The following is a 23731-nucleotide window of genomic DNA, read 5'->3' as shown; positions in this document are numbered from 1 at the left end:
AAATGCAGAGAATGTGTGGTAATTAACATGCATTACATTTAAGGGACACTATTTGGATGCCATCTGTATTAATATATTCAATGTTTAACAGGACTAGTTGCCCATATATAGTAAACATTTAGAACTGCATTCACAAAGCACTTTGTGCATCTTTATTTTATTATGGTGCACAAAGGTAAGAATATGTAGTGTAAATAATAAAGCATGATTTACGAAATCTGGATTTGTGGATATTTATGCCTGCAATTCCCATTTCTGAGAATCCAGTCGTATGTTGAATCTTCAATAGTCAAAATGGATTAGGAGTGGGAATAATGAAATTCTGAGGGGAAGAGACAGGTCGTGGCCAGTGGGAAGGAAGTCAAGGACCACAGCCCTAATTTTGTAGGTAGTCCTAAACCTTCCCACGAGTTGCAGCACAGGCACCCCTATTTTTTGATTATGGTGTAGATGAAGGAATTTCTACAGAGGAATTATAATTTCATTGGAGAAAAAATAAATTGAGGTGCTTTTTACAAATTACCATGACAATCTGGATTCCCACTGGCATATGCATGTGTTTCTGATTCGATAAATCTATAGCTTTACGGTTTTGGGGACTTACCTTTACAAAAGGCTTGTATGAGCAAATCTAGCTGAAACATATTTAATTCCTCTCTTCTGGGCTTGCTTTGATTTGGGCTATCAACATGCACCTTTAACAGCTTTACATGTAACACACTCGGATTAATAGTGCATCGCCTTTTCTCTGGTTGCTATTTCTGAATATTAAGGTTTTTTTGTTTTGTGCCTTTCTTTAACAGAAAGAAGAATCTACCTGCTCAGATGAAGGAACGTTGGAGATAGGATGCGAGTCCGAGTTAGATAGCACTGAGATGGCAGACTCAAATAATAGTAATAGCGAAGAAAATGGAGGTAAATAAGATGAATGCTACCTTTACATAGACAACTGCTTGAAAAAGTCTTACATTTTCTCCTAGGAAAACCATGCTTTGCTACCTTAGGTTTCCGTGAGAGGCACATGGATGTTTGCAGGTAGCAGCAAGTTGCTTGTCTTGTTCTTGGATCTGGCCTATTTAAATGCCAAATCTGGAAACATTTTAACCTAGATGACAGCTGGCAGTGATATCTTGATTAGCTTTGGTAAGCAGTACCAATGGCATGGTAATGCTTTCCAACAAAGGCACCTCATCCTCCTTCTGAAGGCAGTGGTTGCCCCATGTGTTTTATAGGAATCCCTATTGAAGCACAGTTGTGAGACTGCCACAAGAGTCATTAAGAACTGGGTAACTAGCTTGCTCCAGATCCACTTATGAAAATTCCGATTTTATTAAAAACAGAGTGTGTTCTCTTGGTTTTTTACTGCAGGTTAAAAGACTGGGACCTGAAAGGGGTATACAAAACACATTATTTCATTTGAAATTCTGTTGTAATGCTGTCTGTTCTGTTTCCCTCTTCAACCCCAAAGTTCAATTTTCCATGTTACAAAAAAGTTTAATCTTCAAAATAACCCTCATGTCAGCTATTTTGTGTGAACACTCACATCAAAATACATCTCTGAATGTAATTTAACCTGCTCGAGAGTTAGAGAACACAAAATGCTGTAGCACATTTTCCAGAATAAAATCTCTGAAAAGCTTTCTTTTCTGTAAAGATCGTGCGCATTTTCACAAGAGACTTCTTTATATGTGCGTGTGTAGTCATCGTGAAATCTTTATATTAAGAATAGAAAGTATGTACTAAAGTCAGACAACTCTTTTATAGATAAACAAAACAGCTATAACTTTCTGCATTTTGTTGACGACCTTGCTTATAAAAAGGAAGGTGTAACTATACTGTTCATGCAGCTGTCCTTTGTGATGATGCTTAGCACTCCTGACTCTACTCCATAGTCCAACAGTGTATCTTTCCGCTTCGTGTATGATTTTATTGTTTGTCACAATGCTGCTCTCTGTAAACGTGTTAAGCGCTCTGATACCCGCATGGGTCAAGGTCGCGCTATATAAAACTAGCACAGAAATAAATAAATAAATGATAGTTGCAACTCTTTGATAACACCCTATAAACACTGAATCATTCTGGGGCTTTCAAATTGGTAGTTATTATAATGCTCTAATTAGGTATGCGCAACATGTGTATGAGAAGCCAGTTTGTATTGTGAGTACTTTCATAGCATAGCGCATAGGTGTGTCCTGAACTTTTTACGGTGTTTACCAATTCTCGATTCACATTTTGTGAATTATTCTGCCACCTAATGGTTGGGTCTTGAAACTTTCTTAGATATAGTTTGTTTCTTTTAGGTATCAATAACAGGTGGATCCTGTGCACTGACTACAATATCGAGCCTAAGCCCACAATGCTCCACTATTTAGCTTGCCATCTTCAGATTATTATTTCTGCCAATTGGTTCTCAAATGAAAGTTGGATGCCTGGGCGAACAGTCAATTTGCAAGGCGCAGGTGATTTTGAAGATGACATTGGTTACTGAAAATTAAGAGAAAATACCAAGACACACTAGACAGCTGCACAACCGCAAAAACAGTCATGTTTTTTCACTGGTCTTCAACCATAGATCTTGTTGTCTTTGGTTCACTTGATGGCTTTCTGAATTGTGAAGTATTGCAAATATATTTTGCTCAAAGTGCCATTGAAAACTGGCAAAAGTCAATGGACAATTATGTGTACTCTAAGAGCATTTATCATTGCTGTCCTCTAGCTCTTTATTTTAAACCAAAGAACAAGAAAGCTGGAGCAGAGTAGCGCAGGGCTCGTCACATTATTTCACAGTTTAAGAAACAGCCTGTAAGATTTGGGGTTTTCTGAGGAATAAGGTTCAAATGTGCTAGAGTGCACGGGTAAACAAGCACAGGAGTTGAAAAAATGCTGTAAAGGATTACACAGTCTAAGGACGAGAAGCTTCCAACTTCCAAAGGCTATCAGGATTAAACAAATGTGAGGGAGGGTACACCACCTCCAACAAAGAAAACTTTGATGCAATTGATAGAAGTTGAAAACTTTGATACGCTGACTAGTGTAGTGAATTGCAAGAGATGTCTTTAAGCCGAAATGGCAGCATTTTTGCAAAAAAGAAAGATTTCAGTAAAGCATTAAGTGCTTTTGAAATTCCCACTAGGACATGCCTTATGAGGTTTGAGACAGAAGGAGGTGACGATAATATAACAATAGAGCAATTACACCCAGTGCACAAGACACCTAGACCAAAACTGGAGAGATGACATGCCAGAGATAGATGACGAATGGCAACTTCGAGGGTTAGATGCTTGTGTGCATTTTGATGAGGATAAAGAGGATATTTAGCAAAGTATTGACACTAATTAACCTCTGTAGCCCACAGAATCAGATCATCTGTGCCAGATGACCTGGTAATGCATCACACAGAGGCAAAAAGGGCACCTGAGACTCCCCGGATCTGGTCATTAAATGAACAGAAGTTATCCTGTTTTCATTTAAAAACCTGAGGCCAGTTACTAAAGAGAAGGCAGTTTCTTCCAGTAATGTCAAGTGACCTACAATAGGGATAGGAAGATTTCAGGAATCCATCCACTCCCAAGCAGTCACACAAAGGGTGTAGTAAAAACATAAACCCTTATGCCAAGGCTGTGTAGGCATTCAAATAATGAGGAAGCGGCCTCCTTGATTTGGCAACTGCAAAGAAGAAAGAGCAAATACTGAGACATCCTCAGTCATTCTTTGGATAAAGACAGCAAGTGGCTGGGTGCAGTAAGCATGAAAGAATTGCAAATACACAATGGAGCTCCCTTTACAATGGCAAGTGTCTACTGTCTAGCATTCCTGAGGCCAACTGGTACACCTGAAGAATGTTCTGCATTTTCATGCTCACTGTCTCAAAGGTCCTTGGCTGAAAAGCAAGATCAAGTCCTTTGGAGGCTCAAACAAGATTGTATCAGCAACAGATGAGGCTGGGCTTCCAGATGTGCAAAAAGTTAAAGACGAGAGACCATGCTTCCTCCTTTTATTCTGTGAGGGTCTGGAACTCCATTCCAATCCTGATTAACCTGGTGCCATCCCTTACCATCTGCATGAGGTAACTAAATATATCCTCTTCAAGCAGCAACTAGTCTTTGTGTAATCGTACAGCCCTGTCTGAAAAAGACAATTTCTCATGCAGTCCTCTTCTAACCCTAACTTTTTTATCCATTCCAACTTTACTGTCTTCTGCTCCCCCAGTGCCAGGCCATCTGCAACACATGCTCTCCCGCTCCTGCCCTTTGTAGTGGTCTTCCCTTTTCTATACCCTTGCTAAGGTGTGGTGCAGCGACCAGGGCGGCTGACTCTGGAACACGGGGCTCACGGTTCGATCGCCGGCAGCAGGTTAGCCCAGCACCTTGTGACTCTGGGCAATAGCTCACTTAATCTTCCCGACGGCCCCCAGCGCTGGGACACCTCTCCAGAGGTAGCTGTGCGCTTTAAGAAAAAAAAGAAAGAAAGATTGAAGTCTCAACTCTGACCCTTTCTTTAACACCTTCAATGCCCCTTTTGTTCGCACACTCTTGTGTGAGAGAAGGAATGTTGGATTGCCTTTCCTTGAAGCACGATCCTCTATTTGAGCAAGGATTGTGCTATATAAATCAGAAATCACTTGTGGAAATGAAGATTATTTTATTTTTCCTCGAGATTAGAGAAAAGTATCCTTTAAAGCATCAAGCATAAAGGCGTCATAGAAATGTGGAGAGTACTAAACACCTGGTCTCTGAGCTGCACTTTTAATCCAAGCTCCATTCAACTTTTTCTACAGTTGATTATTTTACTTACAGACTAATATCTTATTCGTTAGGAACTGCACATGAAGACCAAACCCCTTGTATTCAGAAAATGGTAAATTAAGCCTTAAATTTCAGCATTTCCTGACGAGAAGCTCAGGATCAGTAGTAATTGTACTTTTTAATTGCAAGGTAGTGATTGGAACCAAACTGATTTGCTTATCTGCCAGGAAAAGGAAAAATAAAGAAAAATTCTGTAAAGAGTACACTTGAGAACTTTGGAAAAGAGGAATAATTCAGAGGAACCCAATATTATAAGATGCATTATCATGGCATTCGTTATCTCGCAAAACAGCCAGGTATTTGACTTTTTCATAGGGCCAATCACTTAAGGATGGGGGTGAAAACAGAATGAGAAGCCTACTTTTTTGCGGAAAGGAGTTGTAGAACAGCCTAATAAAACCTAGCATGTATGGCAAAGATGGTGAAATCTGTTCAAATAATTAATAAAACCTTTCCTGATTTCTGTGGTCTTTTATGCCAGTCAAGGGTAGTTAATCAAATAAAACTCAAAAGACATTTTTAAGTCTTGCCTAATGACAAGACCTAATGTTTCCAAAGCCTATACGTACTTAGTGTGGCCTTTGGGTTAGATGGATCCTTTGACTGCTTACGGAACAAGGATATTTTTTTAATGTTATTTTCATCACTTTATTGAAGTGCATGTTTTCTTGCTCACTCCTCCTGTTATTTCTGTCCCCCTCACTCTCTTCATTGCCCCTATCCCCGCTACCAAGTGTTCGATGTCTTCCTCCCCCTGTTGAAGTTTCCAAACAAGAACCTGCAGCTGCAGTTTGCTGCTGAGCCGATTGCATCCTGCTTTCCGCTTTGCCTGCACTTTTTATTTACTGAGTAGAGGGACTAAGACAGAGATGGTGTGTCAGTGGCAGTCCACATTAGAATCTTTTCCAGTACCATAAGATACTAAACTGTGATTTCCTTGGTCCCCCAGTATTGTATACATCCTGGCCCTTACCTGCTTGTTAACTTTGGAGCCCAGTTACACCATAGAGGCTATACTATTTAAAAAGAACTAGATCTACTTTAGCATATGTTGACTTGAAATGTAGCCCACACCCTGTAGTGCATTACTTGGATTAGGCATCCTGACTTTCACACTGACATGTTGCAGAACCAGGAGTTACAGAAACCCTGCTAAGATAAATTTCGATTCCACCTGCTGCCTTGCGATGAAATAATGGAGTGTATAAAACAAGGAATTTAGAAAAAGAGTCTTTGACTTGTTACTAGGTTGCATGCCTGTTGTTGATTGGAGTTTGAGGAGTCTGGTCTTGCAAAATCAGAACTGCAGTATTGAGACATCATCATAATGGCTACCCATAAATAAGGATTGACTGATCAGGGCCTTGAACACAACTCAGACTTTGGTAAACCGTCATCTTGTCCTCGACACACCCTACCTACTGTGGTATCCAACAAGCAACCCAGTGTTATGCTTTCATTCACACTTCAGCTCCATTTCACTGGTAATACCATGGGAAGATCATTTGATGGAAAAACATGCATGTCACTGTTTCTGATCTCAGTGGAGCTGATTGGCCTGTCCTTCTTTTGAGGACCCTAAGAAGAGTATGACTTTTGCTGGGTAATAGGAACAGCAATTATTTAAATGCATAGAATTAGTTCCATTTGTGTGGTGTGTTATGTACATAGCTTTTATTATATTCTCTACTTGTTAAAAAAAACAAAACAGACAGGGCTGTCTCTTTGCCAAAGTGGGTCCCAGCTCAAAGTTATTCTATGTATCAACAGTGCACCACAGCATGAAAGTCCATTATTGTAGGAAGGTGGATGCTCTGCTACACACCGAACGTCCCATTAGCAAGTCCCATTATCAAGCTTGTGGATGAGAATGATTGATTGAACTGTCACTCCAGTGGAACGTATTTAAAAAATTGCAAACTGCTCATTGCATTGCCATTTCTCCTCACCATTTGTCCAGATTTTGCATTGTATGCTCTAGAATGAAAAGCACTGAATGTAATACTGTACAGAGCACAACCCTCCTGTTGTGCTGTGACCACCAGTCCGATGTGGTATGAGTATTTGGAAAGTGGGTGCCACAACTCCACAATTTGTTCTTGGTCTTGATCACACAAAGTTTATTCACTTCATTTTGAGATCCTGGAGCTGACAGGAAGCCCTTTGTTCCTGCAGAAATCATTTTTTCCCAAAACCGCCACCATGATGGCCTTCTTAGACAAGAATCAGTTAGGTATTCTAGGCTTGCATTTCACAGAACCTCTTTGTATGAAGGTTTACTCTAAATGCCCCTGTTCTCCCATTTGTTTTTGTGCTTGTGTACACTGTCACACATTGATACTCGAGGAAGGTGGAAGTAAGATGCAGAAAATGCCTATTTTCTCTAGCTACTTCTATAGTTTATCAACTTAGCATCCTTCATTTTCCAGATCCTGCTTTCAATCATCAAGTTCCAGCTCAGCTAGAATAAAAAAAATTATTCAGTAACTACCCAGTTTAACTTATATATATCGAGCGTTGGAAACTTTTCTGATACTGTGCACAATTTGGCATTAATCCTTGAATGGAAGCATGTTAAGGAACGCAACAACAGATATCACTTCAAATGGGCATGGAGGGGGGGGGGGGTCCTGTGTTTTATCCTCAAACTACTCTTGATTTCATCCTGATAGCATGTAACTAACTTGAAGCAGAAATTTTTTATTACATTAAAACCGTTTTTTCAGCTATGGACATTGACATCAGTTATCTAATAGACTGAATACGTACTTTAATTGAAACAAATCAAAAATTGTTGTTGTGAATTTGAACAACTGTGATATGTTATGTTTCATGGAATGTTCGATTTTAGCACTTTACATCTGAATTTCTGGGTAAAATTTTAAATTGCTTGGGGCAGTAGCGGGGCAAATACATTGTGATGTGCGTTTTTCTGATAGATCTGATGAGCTTTATTATTGAAGACGGGCACCTCATTTTAAAACTGCAGCAAATATGTGGGAGCAGGCTATATTAGGTAGAGCATGGGGGCAGCCATTTGCCATCCTGCTTCCTATTTGATGCAGTAATACAAATACATTACATTACTGGCATTGCAGACTTGGCCCACCTACACAACATTTATGTTTCATATTTGGAGTTGGTTGTTAGCTTAAAAATGTATTTATCATGGGCATGTTGTATCACGTTAACTATGTTTTAGATGTAGGTTGGAACCAACGATAGTACTGTAGGATTTCATTATGAATTGTAATACGTCTATATTTCGCAGTTCTATAGTAGGTTTTTTATTTAGATTTGATTCATCGTGCCAGCTTTTAGTTCATATACTTTTATATCTTGATATGTTTTATATCTTAAACAGAAGAGTTTTGTTGGATATCAGTTTTGAAACTGATATGTTGCTTTGAAACGTGTTTGCTGTTTCTACAGGTCTATGTTGTAATTCTGTGACTTGCAGAAGAACTGTTATGCATTTGTTGTTTTTATTTGTTTTCGGAAACATATGAGAATAGACACATAGTATTACAGAATATTGTATTTGATATGTCTCACTATAAGTGCCCCATTTGTAGCTGAATTGCTCAATCTTTTTATTATTTGTAGTTTGCCTGAAGGAAGTTTCTGACGAAGTGTCTTCCGGTCGAGACTCCAGCCTTTCAAACTCTGCAGTACAAAGCAAACTTGTGTCTTCCTTCCAGCAACACACCAAAAAGGCATTGAAGCAGGTATTTTTTCAAAGGGAACTCCTCTCAAAATTATATTAGCTATATCAGCTTGTTTCATAATGTGTAGACTGGTAATCCTGGAAAAAAATCATTGTTAAATTCTGGACTGAAATATCATTTATTTCAGTTTTTACAGGGCTTCACATCGCTCAGGCTACTGAATGCAAGGTATGGAAACCATTTAGGTCTAATAGTAATATCCTGTATACAGAATGGTAAGGGAATGTTGATTCAACCTTGGAGAATTCATTTTTAAGACAATTCAAAAGTTAAGATCTGATTGAGATGGTGTGAACTTAGGTTTGCCTCATAAGGTTGTTGTCCTCTTTCAGAAGGGAATTGCTCCTTGTGTACAATCCTGAACAAATCAGAAAACGTGACCGATATTCAAAGTGCGTTTTTTAATGGGAGCAAAGTCCAAAATATGATAAAATGGAACAAGTAACCAAGTATTTATGTATTTATTGGAGGTTTTATACTGGACACACTATGCCTAGGGGAGAATGGGTTGCTGTGAACATGTAGTCTCAAAGCAGGGTGATAAGATAAATCCGATAAGATTTACTTTGTTGCAATGAGAACAAGCATTATGATAGAGAATGATTTCTAACAGCAGATTCCTCACCTCTCCTCACATCAAACTGGGCCCGGGAATTTAGTAGTAGAACCCCTGTACTGTGGCAGGTGATGCTGGCGGCTCCACATTGTTAGTCCACCCTGGATGTGACTTGCAGTGGCCTATATAAGCACCATCCATGTGCGCTGGCATTAGTCGTTTTCTTTAAGTGCCAACAGATGCGGATCTGGAAATACCCCTCATCTCATTGAGACTCTAAATTGTATACATTCTTTAGCATGCAAGGAAATTATATCGTTTTCCAAGTATACAGGGTTTAAACTCTTAGTTGAATATTGTAAACAAATGTCTGTGCGTTACCCTCATTTAATTTGCATGTGGTGCCTAAGGTCGAATCACAACCCTAAGGCGTTCAGTGATTGTGCCTTGATTAATTTCAAGGCCATTCATAACCAGGAAGCTAAGCTCTTTGCGGTGAAACACCGCAAGATCTGTTGCCGGGATCGGTCGAGGCTTAAATGTATATCCAGATTCTGCACTCAAGGTCATTCCCGTGACCGGTCTTCTCGTGCTGCAAGTCCTCCGGGAAAACCAAAAAGCAGCACAAAAAGTTCAAGCAGGACTTGGCCCTATCCTGTCACTCTTGTTCTGATAAAAAGGCGCAAGGGTGTCACCGTGCCTCCAGATAATGGTCCCGAGGTCAGTGTACTTCAGAGAATATTCCATCCATGTTCTTTCGCAGTTTAATTTCCAAGCCAATCGGCCACACCGTAGCAAATTGAGGAATTCTGCAATGCTATGCTCCTCTTTTTAGGTCTCGCTGAGCCCCAGCGCTTGCGCTGGCTCGAAGAGACATTTTGTATGTGGGATTTTCAAAGTGCTGCTGGCTGGCCTAACGCTTGCGATCACGCGATCGTGCACGCGCGCAGCCGTCCGCCAGCAGCACTTTGAAAACTCGTGTGCGTCATCGCGATCACTTTCGCTTTCAGAGCGATGACGCACGCTTTCAATGCTTGTTTAAATTACTTTAATGAGTGCGGCACCCGGAAGGGACACCGCGCTCACTTTATTTATTTATATTTTGGGATGTTTATACAAGTCTAGCCGGAATAACTTTTGGGCGCAGCCTTTCTTGAATCAATCTTGCCTGCCTCAACCGAGTGGCACTTGCATGCAAGAGGGCTCAGGCCAACTGATCCGTTTCTTCTTTCATTCCAACTATAACCGCTATCACAAAGTACTGCGTCAAAACGAGGGAGATCGAGTATTAAGCAGTAACCACTACTATAACATGCGACAGAAGGAGACCTATTCGAAGATGGCTGCGAATCATAAGCACTAGATAGTGGATGAAAGCGACACAAGACTCGTTGGCATTTTAGAAGGTTCCCGGGGAGTCATATTGGATTGGTTGGTTCTGTACATTCCCGTCAAACATCCACCACTCCCACCCCTCAAAAAAAAAAGAAATACAGCACCGCGATGGTTTACTGCCACGACTAAATTACACACGTATTCCCAAAGCTTCACTTTTTACTAAGTGTCGTTGAATAATTTGCAATCAATATAATGTTGTGGAAGTGTAGAATGATGGATAAATATATATTCAAGGATTACAATACTTTGTCACGTGCCCACCTTCTTAACATGCGTTTAAACCCCTCCTTCATGCTCCAGTCACAGCCGATGTCTCAGGCGGTTCGCTTACTCCTAAATTCTTTCCTACTTAATATGGCCATCCCATAATACACCGTGCGGTATGCAGCCGTCCGTTTTCTATTTCAATAACCAACAGCCTTGTTTCTATAGTCATGTTCTTAAGGTCGTCAAGTCTCCTTGTATACTGACTAAGAAGAAGAGCACACTAGAGCTAGCTGGCGCTTCACTGTTCTAATTCCTTTAACTGTCACTGCCACTGACTTGCCTGGTTGGGGTGTTATACTTCTAAGCGTACTTTTCTCGGACGCTGCGTATTTCCTCACGTGTCTGGCATATTAGCTTGCTAGTGGGGTTGTAATGGCTGCAAGTACTGTGAGCACGAGTGACGGTGTCGTGAAGGAGACCGTGGGGGTGCGGCACTGGCTCAAGACAGGTTATGGCTTCGCAACGGACAGGAACGACTCCCGCAGGTACTGGGGGAGAGGCAGCAGGGTCGGAGATCCCAAAGGACCAAAAGAGTAGTAGCTCTCCGAACTTGAACAAGTAATGGTGACTTCCATGGTTATGGGTGCTATAGCTTCTTTGTTTTTTCTACTACTTTTATATATCGTAGACTTGGGCTGTAGCCATCAGAGTGCTTTACGATTCAGCAGACCGTATTGATAACAAATAGAAAATACACATTTACATTAATGGTGGACAGAACACCATCTTAGCCTCCCCATGAGGTAGAGCGCTTCATACGAGTTCATGGTAAAACCATTGATGGAAGTGGGCGGGATCGGAAGGGCATGGTGTGCCCCTACTTTTTACATTTGACTCAGGCCATTCTCCTACTTCTTTATTTTAAAAATGCGTCCCAGGACGGCAGGAGTGGTCCGAATTAAAAAAATATTGCGTGATCGTCCAGCCCGGTGTGTTGCACATTAAGGAAGGCATCTGCAGTTGCCACACTCTCCTCCCCCTTCCCCTTTGTATCTGGGGGCAGGGGCCTGCAAAGCAACACTGTAGGAGCCATTTGCACTGTAGGAGCAATCAATCAGCACACACAAACGGCTACCTTTGGTGGCCGTGCTGCTACAGTGTGATTTAGACCTCATTTAGTGAGGAGGCCCCCTGCCCCTACTGTGACCAATACAATGGTCACATCACAATGCATTTTAGGCACCACCCTTGACCTCATCTGCCATTTATTTTCGGGCTCACCCAGACTGACAACGCCACAAGGAAAGGAAGAGCCCTCCAGTGTAGAATTCCTGGCAGACTATGCCCAAACCTTGGCGCTTTAAAAAACCTAGCATTTACAATGCAATAGGTCTCGCATTTTCAAAACTTTGATCTATTGGTATTGTTAATAAGAATACCTTTTATTATTGCAGGTTTTTTAAACATAAATAAAAGTCATTATCATTTATAATGCCAATAGCTGAAAATCTCGCAAATGCGAGACCTATTGCATTGCAAATGCTTGTTTGGCTCGTTACTGGTTCCCTCTGGTGCACCTATGGGCCCAAAATAGCCAATAGGCTTCCCATCTGGGCTTCCACTGGCAGGGTAACACCTGTGCCAGTTGGTCCCTCTGGATCCCCCTAGGGCTCCTGACTGGCTTGTGTACTCAGCACCACAACCCACACTGGAACGCAATCCATGGATGACGATGGCAGTGCCGTCGACTCCAAACAACAGCAGCCAACCCATAGTGCTGTCAGGCGCCTCTGCTCTGACCTTGATCGAGGCTGTGCACTCCTCATCCTGAATTGCTATCCTTTTACCACCCTTCGGACCTGAACACAGTGCTTGTACCTCCCGATAGAACACCGGTTCTTCATGGAAAATGCTGGAGATGAGATTGACCAACCATTATGAGGAAATCGTGTATGATGATCTCCAGGATGCCAGTGATTCGGATACTTCGCCAATCACAGGCCTACTCCCCTACCACCCCAGAACCTGCAACCTCGAAATACGACAAGATTTAAGAGGAGACTGCAGAAGATATGTAGTGGTGGAAACGGGACCTGAATTGGGTCAGCAGCCGACCCCTTTCCTTACCCCAAACAGAGCTCACAGTAGTGATCGATGTATCGTTTCTGGGTTGGGGAGGCCATCTGGAAGAGATGGAAATTAGAGGTATTTGGTCAATGGGAAAGGCCCAGCTCCTATCAACCTTCTAGAGCTGAGAGCCATCCACTTGGCGTTAAAAGCCTTCCTGCATCATAGGAAAGCTGGTGCAGGAGCAGTGGGGTTTTGGACCCTATGCCTGGAGGTCTTGCATCTTTGGACGTTGCTAGTCTACCAAGCAATTTTTCTGGTGACACACTACCTGGCGGGTTCCCTGACTGCTACAGCAGATAAATTAAGCCATTGATGCCTTGCAGATCGCGAAGGACACTTTTATCTGGAGGTGTCTCAGGGTCTTTCCGTGACTGGGAGAACCCTGGCTAGATCTTTTTGCCGCTGCAGTGCCAGCACTATTGCTCGTTGGAGTTTCCAAGGCGTCTCTCGCTCTGGGACTCGCTTCGGTTAAAGTGAAACTCAGGACTCCTGAAATGTCTTTCAGCCGATACCTCTCTTGGCCTGAGGTCTGAAGAAGATTAGGGTTAATCAGGCCCAAGACATCCTAGTGACTCCGGATTGTGCACTGGGAGAATGATATCCCCAACTCCTGGGCATGAGTTTTTGTCCGCTGATCAGGCTGCCCCTTTAGGAGAATCTCCTGTTACAGCAGCAGGGCAGTGTCCTGCACAACCTCCACCTCCATGCTTGGAGATTGAGCGATGATAGTTAAATGCTTTTGACTTTCCTCCAGAAGTGGTGGAGGTCATCTTGGCAGCCAGGCGTTCCTTAACCAAATCTGTTTATGCCTACTGGTGGAATAGGTTTGTGGCCTGGTTCCCCGTCTAGACAGATTGACCCACTACATACCAAGCTGTCGACGTTTTGTTGTTTGTATTATCCCTAGAATAACAAGGCTTTGCTTTGAGGAATATTAAAGGGTACTTGCCACCTCTTGTGCGTTTTTATGGTTGCCAGACAAGCTTACAGTATTTAAGTCTCCTGTCGTTATGCGGCTCCACACAGGATTAAAACACACAATACTTCCTTTTACTTTTGTTTTGCTCCAATGGGACTTGAATTTGGTCCTCACATTCCTCATGCGTACACCTTTTAAGCCCCAGCATGTTTGTTCTTTCAGACTTCTAACCCTCAATACAGTCTTTCTTGTCATTATAACATCAACATGGCAGATCAGCGAGCTGCAAACTCTTTCTGTAACCCACCTTCTACCATTTTCATCTGGACAGGCTAGTCCTCCAGACACAAGCTTTCAAAGGTGGTGCCGCCATTTCAAGTTCGTCAGACCATTCCTCTTAAAGCTTTTTTTGCTCCATTTCACCCCACTAAGGAGGAGAAAAGGTTTCACCAGTTGGATTCGAAAAGAGCCCCTCGCTTATATAGCGATTGTTCCAGACACCACTTGGTGGACGGTTAACTCTTTATCCAGTTCACTGGAGCGAAGAAAGGTAAAGCTGTGCAGAAAAGAACCATCTTGCACATGACTGTGCTGTGAATTAAGATTTTCTACCCACTGGCCAAAGAGCAGCCTCCCAAAGGCTTGTGGGCTCATTCTAACAGAGCTATGGCTGCCTCAACTGCATTGGCCTGTGGGATATAAAGCCACTACGTGGGCGTTGACCCAGAGGTTCTGCAGGCACTACTGTCTGGACAGCCTAGTCTGCCGAAGAGGTCATTTTGCTTGGTCCTTCACAACTTTCTGTTTGGAGCAAGTTAATGGACCTACCACCTAGGCAGTAATGCTTGGGTATCTATTCAAAAGGTGAGGAATCCGGGGTTAGAAGTCTCTATTACAAAAATAAGTTACTTAAGTTCAGTAACGCTCTATCTGATTATTAGTTGTAGATTTTTTATCTTAGAATTTCCCCCAGGCGTCAGTCTGGATCCGGAGATTTTTCTTTAGCAGTACCCCTCCGCGTTGTTAAGTGGCGTCAGTCAGCTGTGTGTCCCGTCGGCACGGTGGGCACCAGGATGACGGCGTGGGAGCTACATAAACACCACCTATGAGCGCTGACATCAGTTCTTTCTTTTTCCGCGTGAGCTTAAGCGCAGATCCAGAGAGAGCTACCATTTAGCGGTATTTTGGCTAGTCTTTTCGACTTTTGTCGACTTTTTTTTCATGTTTTGAACTGGTGCATGGAGGGATGTCCCAACGTCACACCAGCTTCAAGCCTTGCGGCTCCTATCATCGGGCGATGTCCATGATGGATCCACACCTCATGTTCCTTTTGGTGTCTTGAGCGCGACCATGAGTAGAAGTCGTGCTCTGAGTGCCGGGCCATGAACCTGAAGGCTTTGCGGGAGCGGTCCCGAAAGCTCAGTTCCACGTCGCTCTATTTCGAGAGGAAGATATAGAACGGTTGCGGGGCAAGCACTCCTCGTCGTACTCTAAGTCATCGGGGAGGTCTTCGGATAAGTCAGGGAACACTAGAAGAAGTCGCAGAAGCACAGGCGTTTGTTGACTTCTCCCGGTCTGTCGGCCGACACGATGTGGGATTCTGAGTGTCGTTGCTCGAAGGCTCCATCTCTGCCGCCTATTTCGGAGACGACTCTGCTTTTTTGGGAGCCGGAGCGTCCAAAAATACTTTCATTGCCTGGCTCCGCTGGTTTGTATTCAGGCCCCGCGAAGTCGAATGGGGACCCTAGGCCTTCGATTCCGGCAGGTCCCATCCCGGCTCCGGAGGGTCCCCATGGATCCAGTCTTGGAACCGGACCGACGCCGGTCGAGCTCACTCAACCTTACCCAACTTCTGTCCCAACGAGGACGCTCCCGGCATCAACCGTGACCCCAGTCCGTGCCGACCCCATCCTCATCCCCTAAGTGGACACGGAGTCCGATCAATGTCGGTTCCGATGCCAAAAGGGACTTTTGTCCCTGTGTTCATTACTGGCGTTCATTTTGGGCCATAAGATGAGGAACAGGACTAGGAGGGGCCGCTGGACACTTTAACTGACCATCTTGGAGAACCGGACTGGCGAATGGACCTGGGTGATGCCAGTGGTCTATAAATCTCCCCTGACACTGGCTACCTTTCTCCCCCGACCATGGCTATGGAGAAGGGAGCTTCCTATGCTGTGGTGGTGAGGAGGGCAGCCGAGGTCTTCGGCCTCGAGCTCCCTATGGTGGCAGTCAGGACTAACCTCGTGACAGAGCTGCTTCAGCCTGCAGCTTCCATTTTTGAACCCCTTTTGGCAATTTAATGAAGACCTCACAGACATCCTTCTGGGCACTTGGTCCAAGCCCAGCACAGGGGCTCCTGTGGATATGGTGACCCAGCGTTCCTGACCCAACACCCCTCTCCTGAGCCTCATCATCGAAAGGCGTGTTCCCTTCTGCTCCTCTAGATAAGAGATCCAAAAAGCTGGACCACCTTGAGAAGAGGATGTTTTCTTCCTCCAGCTTTGCATTGCGGTTAGTGGATACCGCTTGCCTTTTTTGGGCCGATACTGCCACTGTCTGGGAAACAGTTGCGTAGGTGCTGCCTCAGTGCACGGAGGAGGCCTGGGACATTCTCTCTCAAGCAGTTGCAGACAGGAGAGACGCAGCCAATGTGGACTGGATACCACTGACTCACTGGGCAGAACGATTGCCATGTCTGTAGCACGTAGACGCTATGCCTGGTTGAGGACTTATGGCTTCTCTGTGGATGTCCAGTCTTCATTGATAGACATGCCCTTTGATGGCTCTCGCGTTTTCGGTGACCAGGCAGACTCCGCTCTTGAGTGCTTCAAGTATTCTCGAGCTACAGCCAGATCCTTGGGCCTCAAGGCTACCTCCCATCCACCTCAGTCTGCTTTTTGTCCTTTTCGTGGCTACAGAAGGGGCTACATCCTTTCCAGCCCAGCCACTGAGTAACGCAAGCTGTCCAGCCTCTGCGTGGCCGCTGACGTGAGACCAAGTGTCCTTGTGGGTCAGGGAGCCAGCAGGCGGGGAAGTCCACCCTTTCCCCACCTGCCACGGCCTCCAAACCTTCCTAGTCTGATATTCCAGGCCCATCACCAGCCAGTCGGAGGCAGGATTCGCCATCACCTCCTCTGCTGGCAATCCATCATGTCAGACAGGTGAGTCCTGCAAATAGTCTGAAGGAGCTACTCACCTTTAAGATTACCCCTCCCTCCATGTCATGCTCTTACAATTGGATGTCAGAGAATCATTTGGCATTTCTCCGCAAGGAAGTTTTGGCAAGGGAACCATAGAGAGGGTCCCTGTGCCAGAAGTAGGTCGTGGTTGCTATTCCCGCTACTTTCTGGTGCCCTTATAGGACAAAGGACTGCGTCCTATCCGAGACCTCCAGGCCCTCAAAATTCTTCCTCCGCAAGGGAAAGTTCAAAAAGCTCACCCTAGCCCAAGATCTGTCTGCACTTGACCCAGAAGACTGGATGGTGGCGTTTGATTAGCAGGACGCTTATTCCCATATCCCCGTTCTGCCAGCCCACAGACGTTACCTTTGGTTCATGGTGGGTGTGAATGGGCAATGAACACTGAGGCAGGGATGTTGTGTAGAAAGAAGGTTTATTGATAGTCTCTTAATTTAGAGATGTCTCTATGTTCGGTCTTCCCTCTGTCTTTCCTTCAGGGGAGGGGTGGTTCATGGGAGCTCGGCGTCATCCAACCATATGAGTTTAATGGGGCATGGAAAAAAATAATAAAAAGGAGGTATGTGTAAGACAAGTGGCCTGACTTATGGCCTGATTTATGGTAAGAGAGTGAGGGATGCACACCAACACCCTGTTCCACCACCGTGTGTCACCGGTAGCACCAATGTGCATACGCAGCCTTTAGGCGTCGGGAGACGTTCGGCTATCCTGTTGACCCTCCCCTGCCTTGTCTATGGGTATCTCTGCGGCTGGGGACCGGGAGGAAGAAGAGAACGAGGACACTTTGCCTCCTTACATGTCTCCTATATTTTTTTTTACAGTCTCCAGTGGGGCAGTTTGCCAAGGACTGTGCCGGCCCCTTTCCCAAACCACCCCCGGATGCGCTCCCGTACCTCTGGGAGCCACACTCATCCAGGCGCGTGGCTGGCTTGTCCACAGTACCGGATAGGGTCCGGCTCCCGATTCTTGACTTCCTGGCGCTGCAGCCCTCCAGTCTGATATGACGTCCTCCGTCATGCACCGGCAAGGATCTCCTCGTCGCTGTCCGTGGGGCTATGGCTCCTTTTGTCCTCAGTTTCATTTCGTCGCGTCTCGTCTCGCTGTCTCCTCCGTCTTTGCTCTTCTCCCTCATCATTTCCCGGGCTTCCTGTTATGAGGCCCTCCCCCCTTGTCATCGAGGGCTTCCATTGGTCCATATGCCGGAGTCACATGGGCCTCTCCTGGCTCCGGGAAGTAAGGGCGATTAAAGGGGCGGGCACAGTCCTCGGCAAACTGCCCCAGAGGAGACTGTAACAAAAATATAGGAGACACGTAAGAAGGCAAAGTGTCCTTGTTCTTTCTTCCTCCCGGTCACGGACAGGCACACTGTGAGAGTGGGCCACGAGCTTTTCGTTTCACCGTGCTCCCCTTTGGCCTTACCAGTGCTCCTAGGGTGTTCACAAAGGTGATGGAGGTGGGCGCAGCTCATCTGCGCAGATTAGGTGTTCCAGTCTTCCCCCTATCTCGACTACTGGCTGTTGAAGGTGGGTTCGTACCAGGCTGTCATCTCCCACCTCCAGACTATGGCGGACCTCCTGCACTCGCTGTTGTTCACTATCAACGTGCCGAAGTCACACCTGACTCCCTGTCAGACGCTCCCTTTCATCTGGGCGTTTCTAGAATTAGTGCAGTTTCGGGACTATCCTCCCGAGCAGCGAGTCCAGGATATTCAGCCTATGATACCGATGTTTCGGCCTCTATCCCGGATTTCTGTGAGAATGACTCTGAGGCTGCTGGGCCTCCTGCATCCTGCAGGTGGATCATGCCAAGTGGCATATGAAGGCTCTGCAGTGGTACCTGATGTTCCAGTGGGCGCAGCATCGGTGGAATCTTTTTGGCTACGTTCAAATCTCACAGGGAACTGCGCACCAACTGGAGTGGTGGTTAACAAACCAAGATTGGGTCAGAGGCAGATCCCTCTCTCTTCCCCAACCAGATCTAAATGTAGTGACAGGTGTGTCACTTCTGGGATGGAGCGGCAATCTGGGAGAGGCGGAGATTAGGGGCGTCTGGTCTTTGGCTGAGTCCGCTCTCCATAGCAACCTTTTGGAGCTACAGGCAATCAAAATGGCACTGAAGGCATGCCTTCCCTCTCTCAGGGGAAAGTGGTGCAGGTGTTCACCGACCGACCAATGCCATGTGGTACTGCAACGAACAGGGCAGGGTGAGGTCTTGGATCCTTTGTCAAGAGGCTCTCCACCTCTGGACATGGCTGGAACACCAGGGCATAATAACCCTGGTGGTTCAACACCTGCCGGGCTCTCTGAATGCCAGGGCGGACAAACTCAGCCGTCGTTGCCTGGTTGATCACGGATGGTGTCTCCATCCGGAGGTGGCGCAAGGTCTCTTTAAGCCTTTGTTAGATCTGTTCGCCTCCTAAGAGAGCGCTCGTTGTCAGCGGTATTGTGCGTTGGAGTTTCAAAGGCGGTGCTCTCTCTGCAATGGTTTTCGTCCCAAGTGGAGCTGCAGCCTCCTGAGGGCCTTCCCGCATGTTCCACTTCTGCCAAGAGTGCTCAAGAAGATCAAGCACGTCCGGGCTCAAGTCATTCTTGTAGCTCCAGATTGGGCACGAAGAGTCTGGTACCCCAACCTTCTGAGCATGGCCATCAATCCTCCGGTCAGACTGCCCCTTTGGGAGGAACTTCTGTCGCAGTAGCAAGGAACAGTTCTTCACCTGAACCTGTCCGGTCTCCACCTCCTTGAGTGGAGATTGAGTGGCAGCAGTTAACAGCTTTTGACCTTCCACCCAATGTCTGTGATGTTATCTTGCCAGTCAGGCGGCCCTCCACTAAAACAGCATACACTTGTAGATGGAACAAATTTGTGCCATGGTGCACACCAAAGGCTGTTGATCCCCTTTCTGAGGTCCTTTTATACATACTTTCTTTGGCCGACAGGGATCTACTTTGGGCACTCTTAAAGGTTATCTTGCAGCTATCTCTGCTTTTCAAGTCTCCTGTCGTTAATTGATTCTTTAAGGGCCTTACTCATCTGTTCCCTACGTCTCCTTTCGAAAGACCCCAATGAGATTTAAATCTGGTTCTCGCTTTTCTTATGTGTGCTCCCTTTGAGCCTCTCCATATTTGCCCTCTCAGGTTCCCAACTCTCAACACTGCCTTCCTTGTTGCCATCACCTCTGCTCGCAGGGTGAGCGAGGTGCAGGCTTTAACTTTGAAGCCCTCTTTCCTTTCTTTTCATCCGGATAAGGTGTTGCTTTGTTCGTTCCTAAAGTTGTCACACCCTTTCATGTTGAACAATCTAACACTCTGTCCACCTTTTACCCACCCCACATCCCTCCAAGGAGGAAGAGAGACTCCACCCTCTGGACCCAAAAGGTGCATTGTCTTTTTATTTTGATCGCACAAAAGACTTCCGGGTGAATTATCAACTCTTCGTTGACTATGTGGGTGCTAAGAAAGTTCGGGCAGTTTAGAAATTAACCATCTCCCGATAGGTTGACCTCTGCATTAAATATTGCTATGCTTTGGCGAAGAAGGAACCTCCTGTGAGGTTGTATGCTGACTCCACCAGAGCAACAGCGACAATCACGGCGTTAGCACATGGAGTCCCAGTCATTGACATCTTTCAGGAAGCAACGTGGGCATCACTGCACATGTTTACCAGACAATACTACCCGGATGGCCATGTTCAGAGGGACGGGGACTTTGCCTGTTCGGTCCTACAGTACTTCCTGGTATGATCCTGTTTCGCAGACCGTCCTCTGGGGATGGTATTGCTGGCGTATCTATTCCTTAATCTACAAGTAATAGTCTCTTTCAGATGAACAAGTTACTTACTTTCAGTAGCAATGTATCTGGTAGAGACATATGTTATTTGTAGATTTCTTAATCCCCCACCCATCCTCCCTGCCATGAGAACTAATTTCTAGACATAGGGACTCCCCTACAGGACCCTAGTTTTGACACACCAGTGGTCTGTGTCTTTCATGGCTCTGTGCTTCTGGCAATGACATTCATGTTAGGAACTCACGTCAACGTGCATGGGCGGTGTTAATGTAGGTCCCGTATCGTCTTCCTGGCACCCACGATGCCAACGACGCACTCGGAGCCAACTGACACCACCGAACGACACGCAGGTGTATTGCTAAAGAAAAATCACCAGATCCAGACTGACGCCATGAGGAAATTCTAAGGTAAGCAATCTACAATTAATATATGTTTCTACCAGATACATTGGTTCGAGGCATGTGGGCTGCTGAATTCATATCTGTGCATAGGTCGCCGCCTAGTGTTGGGTCCGGATGTTTGCACGTTGTTGTCCTGGAAGAGTCTTCGAAGTATCCTGAGATAGGTGACTCCTCCCCTGGACCACAGTGCGCATGGGCATCCTCTCCATCCTCAGATTATTTTTTTCCGCCATTGGGTTCGGATGTGCTTATCTTGACTCAAGTTAGGAAAAACTTTTTTCAGGCCAAAAGGCCTTTAGTTCGCGTCGGTACTGTTCCCGATCGGTATCGACAGTTACTTGTTAGTTTACTAACTTCTAAACCAACTTTTTCGCATCGACATCGACGATGGAATCGAGGACACCATTCAAGCGGTGTCCTGTTTGCAATGCAAAATATCCCCATGTCGACGTCCACCCGGTGTGCAACAAATGCCTTTCACCGGATCACGACGAATCCACATGTATGGCCTGTGCCCGATTCCGATCCAAAAAGACTCTCTGGAATCGACGAGCAGCGAGACTTGAAGCGCAGCAAGCGGCACCGGCCCCGACCAACATCTTCAGCGCCGAGGACGAAGATGTGGAAGGCGTGGAGAACCTACCCTCCAGCCCCGCTTCCGAACACAATTCCGGATCGGAAGACATCGAAGAACAACTCTTTCACAGGGATGCAGACGACACCGAGGTAGGAGACTACGATGAGGCCTTAGGGGCCGAAGAAAGTAGCTCCGGTGACGAGCAAGGCCTACCCGTACAGACGGAGGATATCCCAGTGCGTCAATCTATGGCTCCGATCGAGGGATCGCCTTCGGGCCTTACCCAAGACCTATCCCGCAGTTCTTCGGCCCCGCCCTCGGGCCCGGCCTCGGACATTCAGCGACAGCCATTAGTACCCAAAACGACTGGTTTCCCTTCATCGAAACCGAAACCAAAAGTCGTGTCGGTTCCACAGAAACCGAAACTGAAAGTGACACTGGTCGGATCGAAGCCCACTACACCTTCGACGACAGCAAAACCCGTCGGCGCCGACCGCACTAAACGGGACTTCGGTGCCGAACTCGCAGCAGCCGACGTCGGCGCCGACACACGGAAAAAGGCCATCGGTACCGCCAAACCGCCTCGGCACCCGGCACCGAAACAATCGGCTCCGGCCACGAAGGTCAAAATGGCCGCTGCGTCACACACCACTTCGAAAGCAGCACCTAAGGCCCAATCATCGACGCCGTCGACGGCTACTACCTCTCCTCGACTCGATGACCCCGTGGCCCCGAAGAAGCCCACGCCTGCCTCTACAGAACCGCTCGGCGCCAAAGAACCGTCGGCGCTCCAGGTGCGACAAGTTGCAGCGTCCTTGCAACGCATCAAAGAAAAGGCAGCCCTCCAGGACACGTCGGGCCCCGAGCCGAAAACAGCTCAAAAAGCTTCTCCAGCACCACCCCATATCACCTTTGGCCTGCCGCCATCCACGGCGCCCAAAATGTTCGAAATAAGAACACGTGTCACCCAAACTAGGATTACACCTGCCGAACGCTCTCCTCCGGAGACGTCACCGTCCCACATCATCGATGCCGACACCGGCAGAATTATGCTCCACAAGCGGAGAATATCTTCCGAACACGCTTTGGACTCCTACCGGATCCCGCTAAAGAAAAAGCTGCCAGCGGATTCGGAACCAGTTCTTTACGAACATCTCCATACCTCCTACCCAGATCCACAGTCCTTCTCTCCGACACACTCCGAAACCGACGTTTTGGAGGACTATATGGGTGACGACGTCCCCTACCCCAGAGAGATGGACCCTGAAGGCCAACAGGACCCTGACCAGGCTTGGGATGACCCTGTAGACACAGGTGCACCTATGGATACACAGGACACGCAGCTATATGGCGCAAAAACGTCTCCCACAGAGGACACTGCCGCATTCAACGCCCTAATTGAACGTGCTGCGGCAAATCATGGTGTGCAACTCCACTCTGACACAATCGAGGACGATTTTCTAATGGATACTTTCGCATCCTCAGAGAGACATATCAAAACTCTACCCATGTTGAAGGGTGTCCTCAAACCAGCAAAGGACATTTTCAAAGAACCCACCAGGGCAAGAGTAATAAACCCCAGGATCGACAAAAAATATAGGTCGGCTCCTGGGAGCCACGATACCCACCCCGGGTGTTTTTATCGTAGGTATTTTGTGTGTTGCCCTTGTTGTAGGTTTGCTGTGACCCCTGTCCTCTGCCTGCTCCTCTATTTCCGGGGCGACGAAAGGAGCCACTCCGAAAGGTCTGCGTTTGGAGAGCCCCCATGGACTTTGCAGTGTCTGTGTCCTTTTTTATTTTTTCTAGGGTGGTGTCAACTTCTGGCCCGAATAAGTTGTCGGGGTTGACCGGCTGATTGAGGATGTTATTTTGAACCTCAGGTTTGAATCCGGAGATTCGTAACCAGGCGTGTCGTCGTAGCATGACGCTTGTGTTTATTGCTCTGGCAGCTGTATTTAGTGAGGATCAACAGCATGCAAATGCTGATTTCCAAGTTCAAACCCCAACACTCCCTTCCTGCGCGAG

The 23731-nt window shown here is 46.1% G+C and overlaps 1 protein-coding gene across 2 annotated transcripts in view; it reads left to right on the top strand.

Moving 5' to 3' along the window:
• ASXL3 (ASXL transcriptional regulator 3) overlaps nt 1-23731 on the top strand; it is a 306825-nt gene that overhangs the window by 150225 nt on the left and 132869 nt on the right. For both annotated transcript variants that reach the window (XM_085605686.1, XM_085605685.1), the window contains exons 5-6: nt 804-915; nt 8412-8533. In XM_085605686.1, coding sequence (XP_085461812.1) covers nt 804-915; nt 8412-8533 — 234 coding nt within the window. The remainder of the gene's footprint in view (nt 1-803; nt 916-8411; nt 8534-23731) is intronic.

Source organism: Triturus cristatus, chromosome 5_1, assembly GCF_964204655.1.
Source record: "Triturus cristatus chromosome 5_1, aTriCri1.1, whole genome shotgun sequence".
Lineage (NCBI taxonomy): Eukaryota > Metazoa > Chordata > Amphibia > Caudata > Salamandridae > Triturus > Triturus cristatus.
Note: the sequence above shows the minus strand (reverse complement) of the source record. Positions and strands in the feature narration are given on the sequence as shown.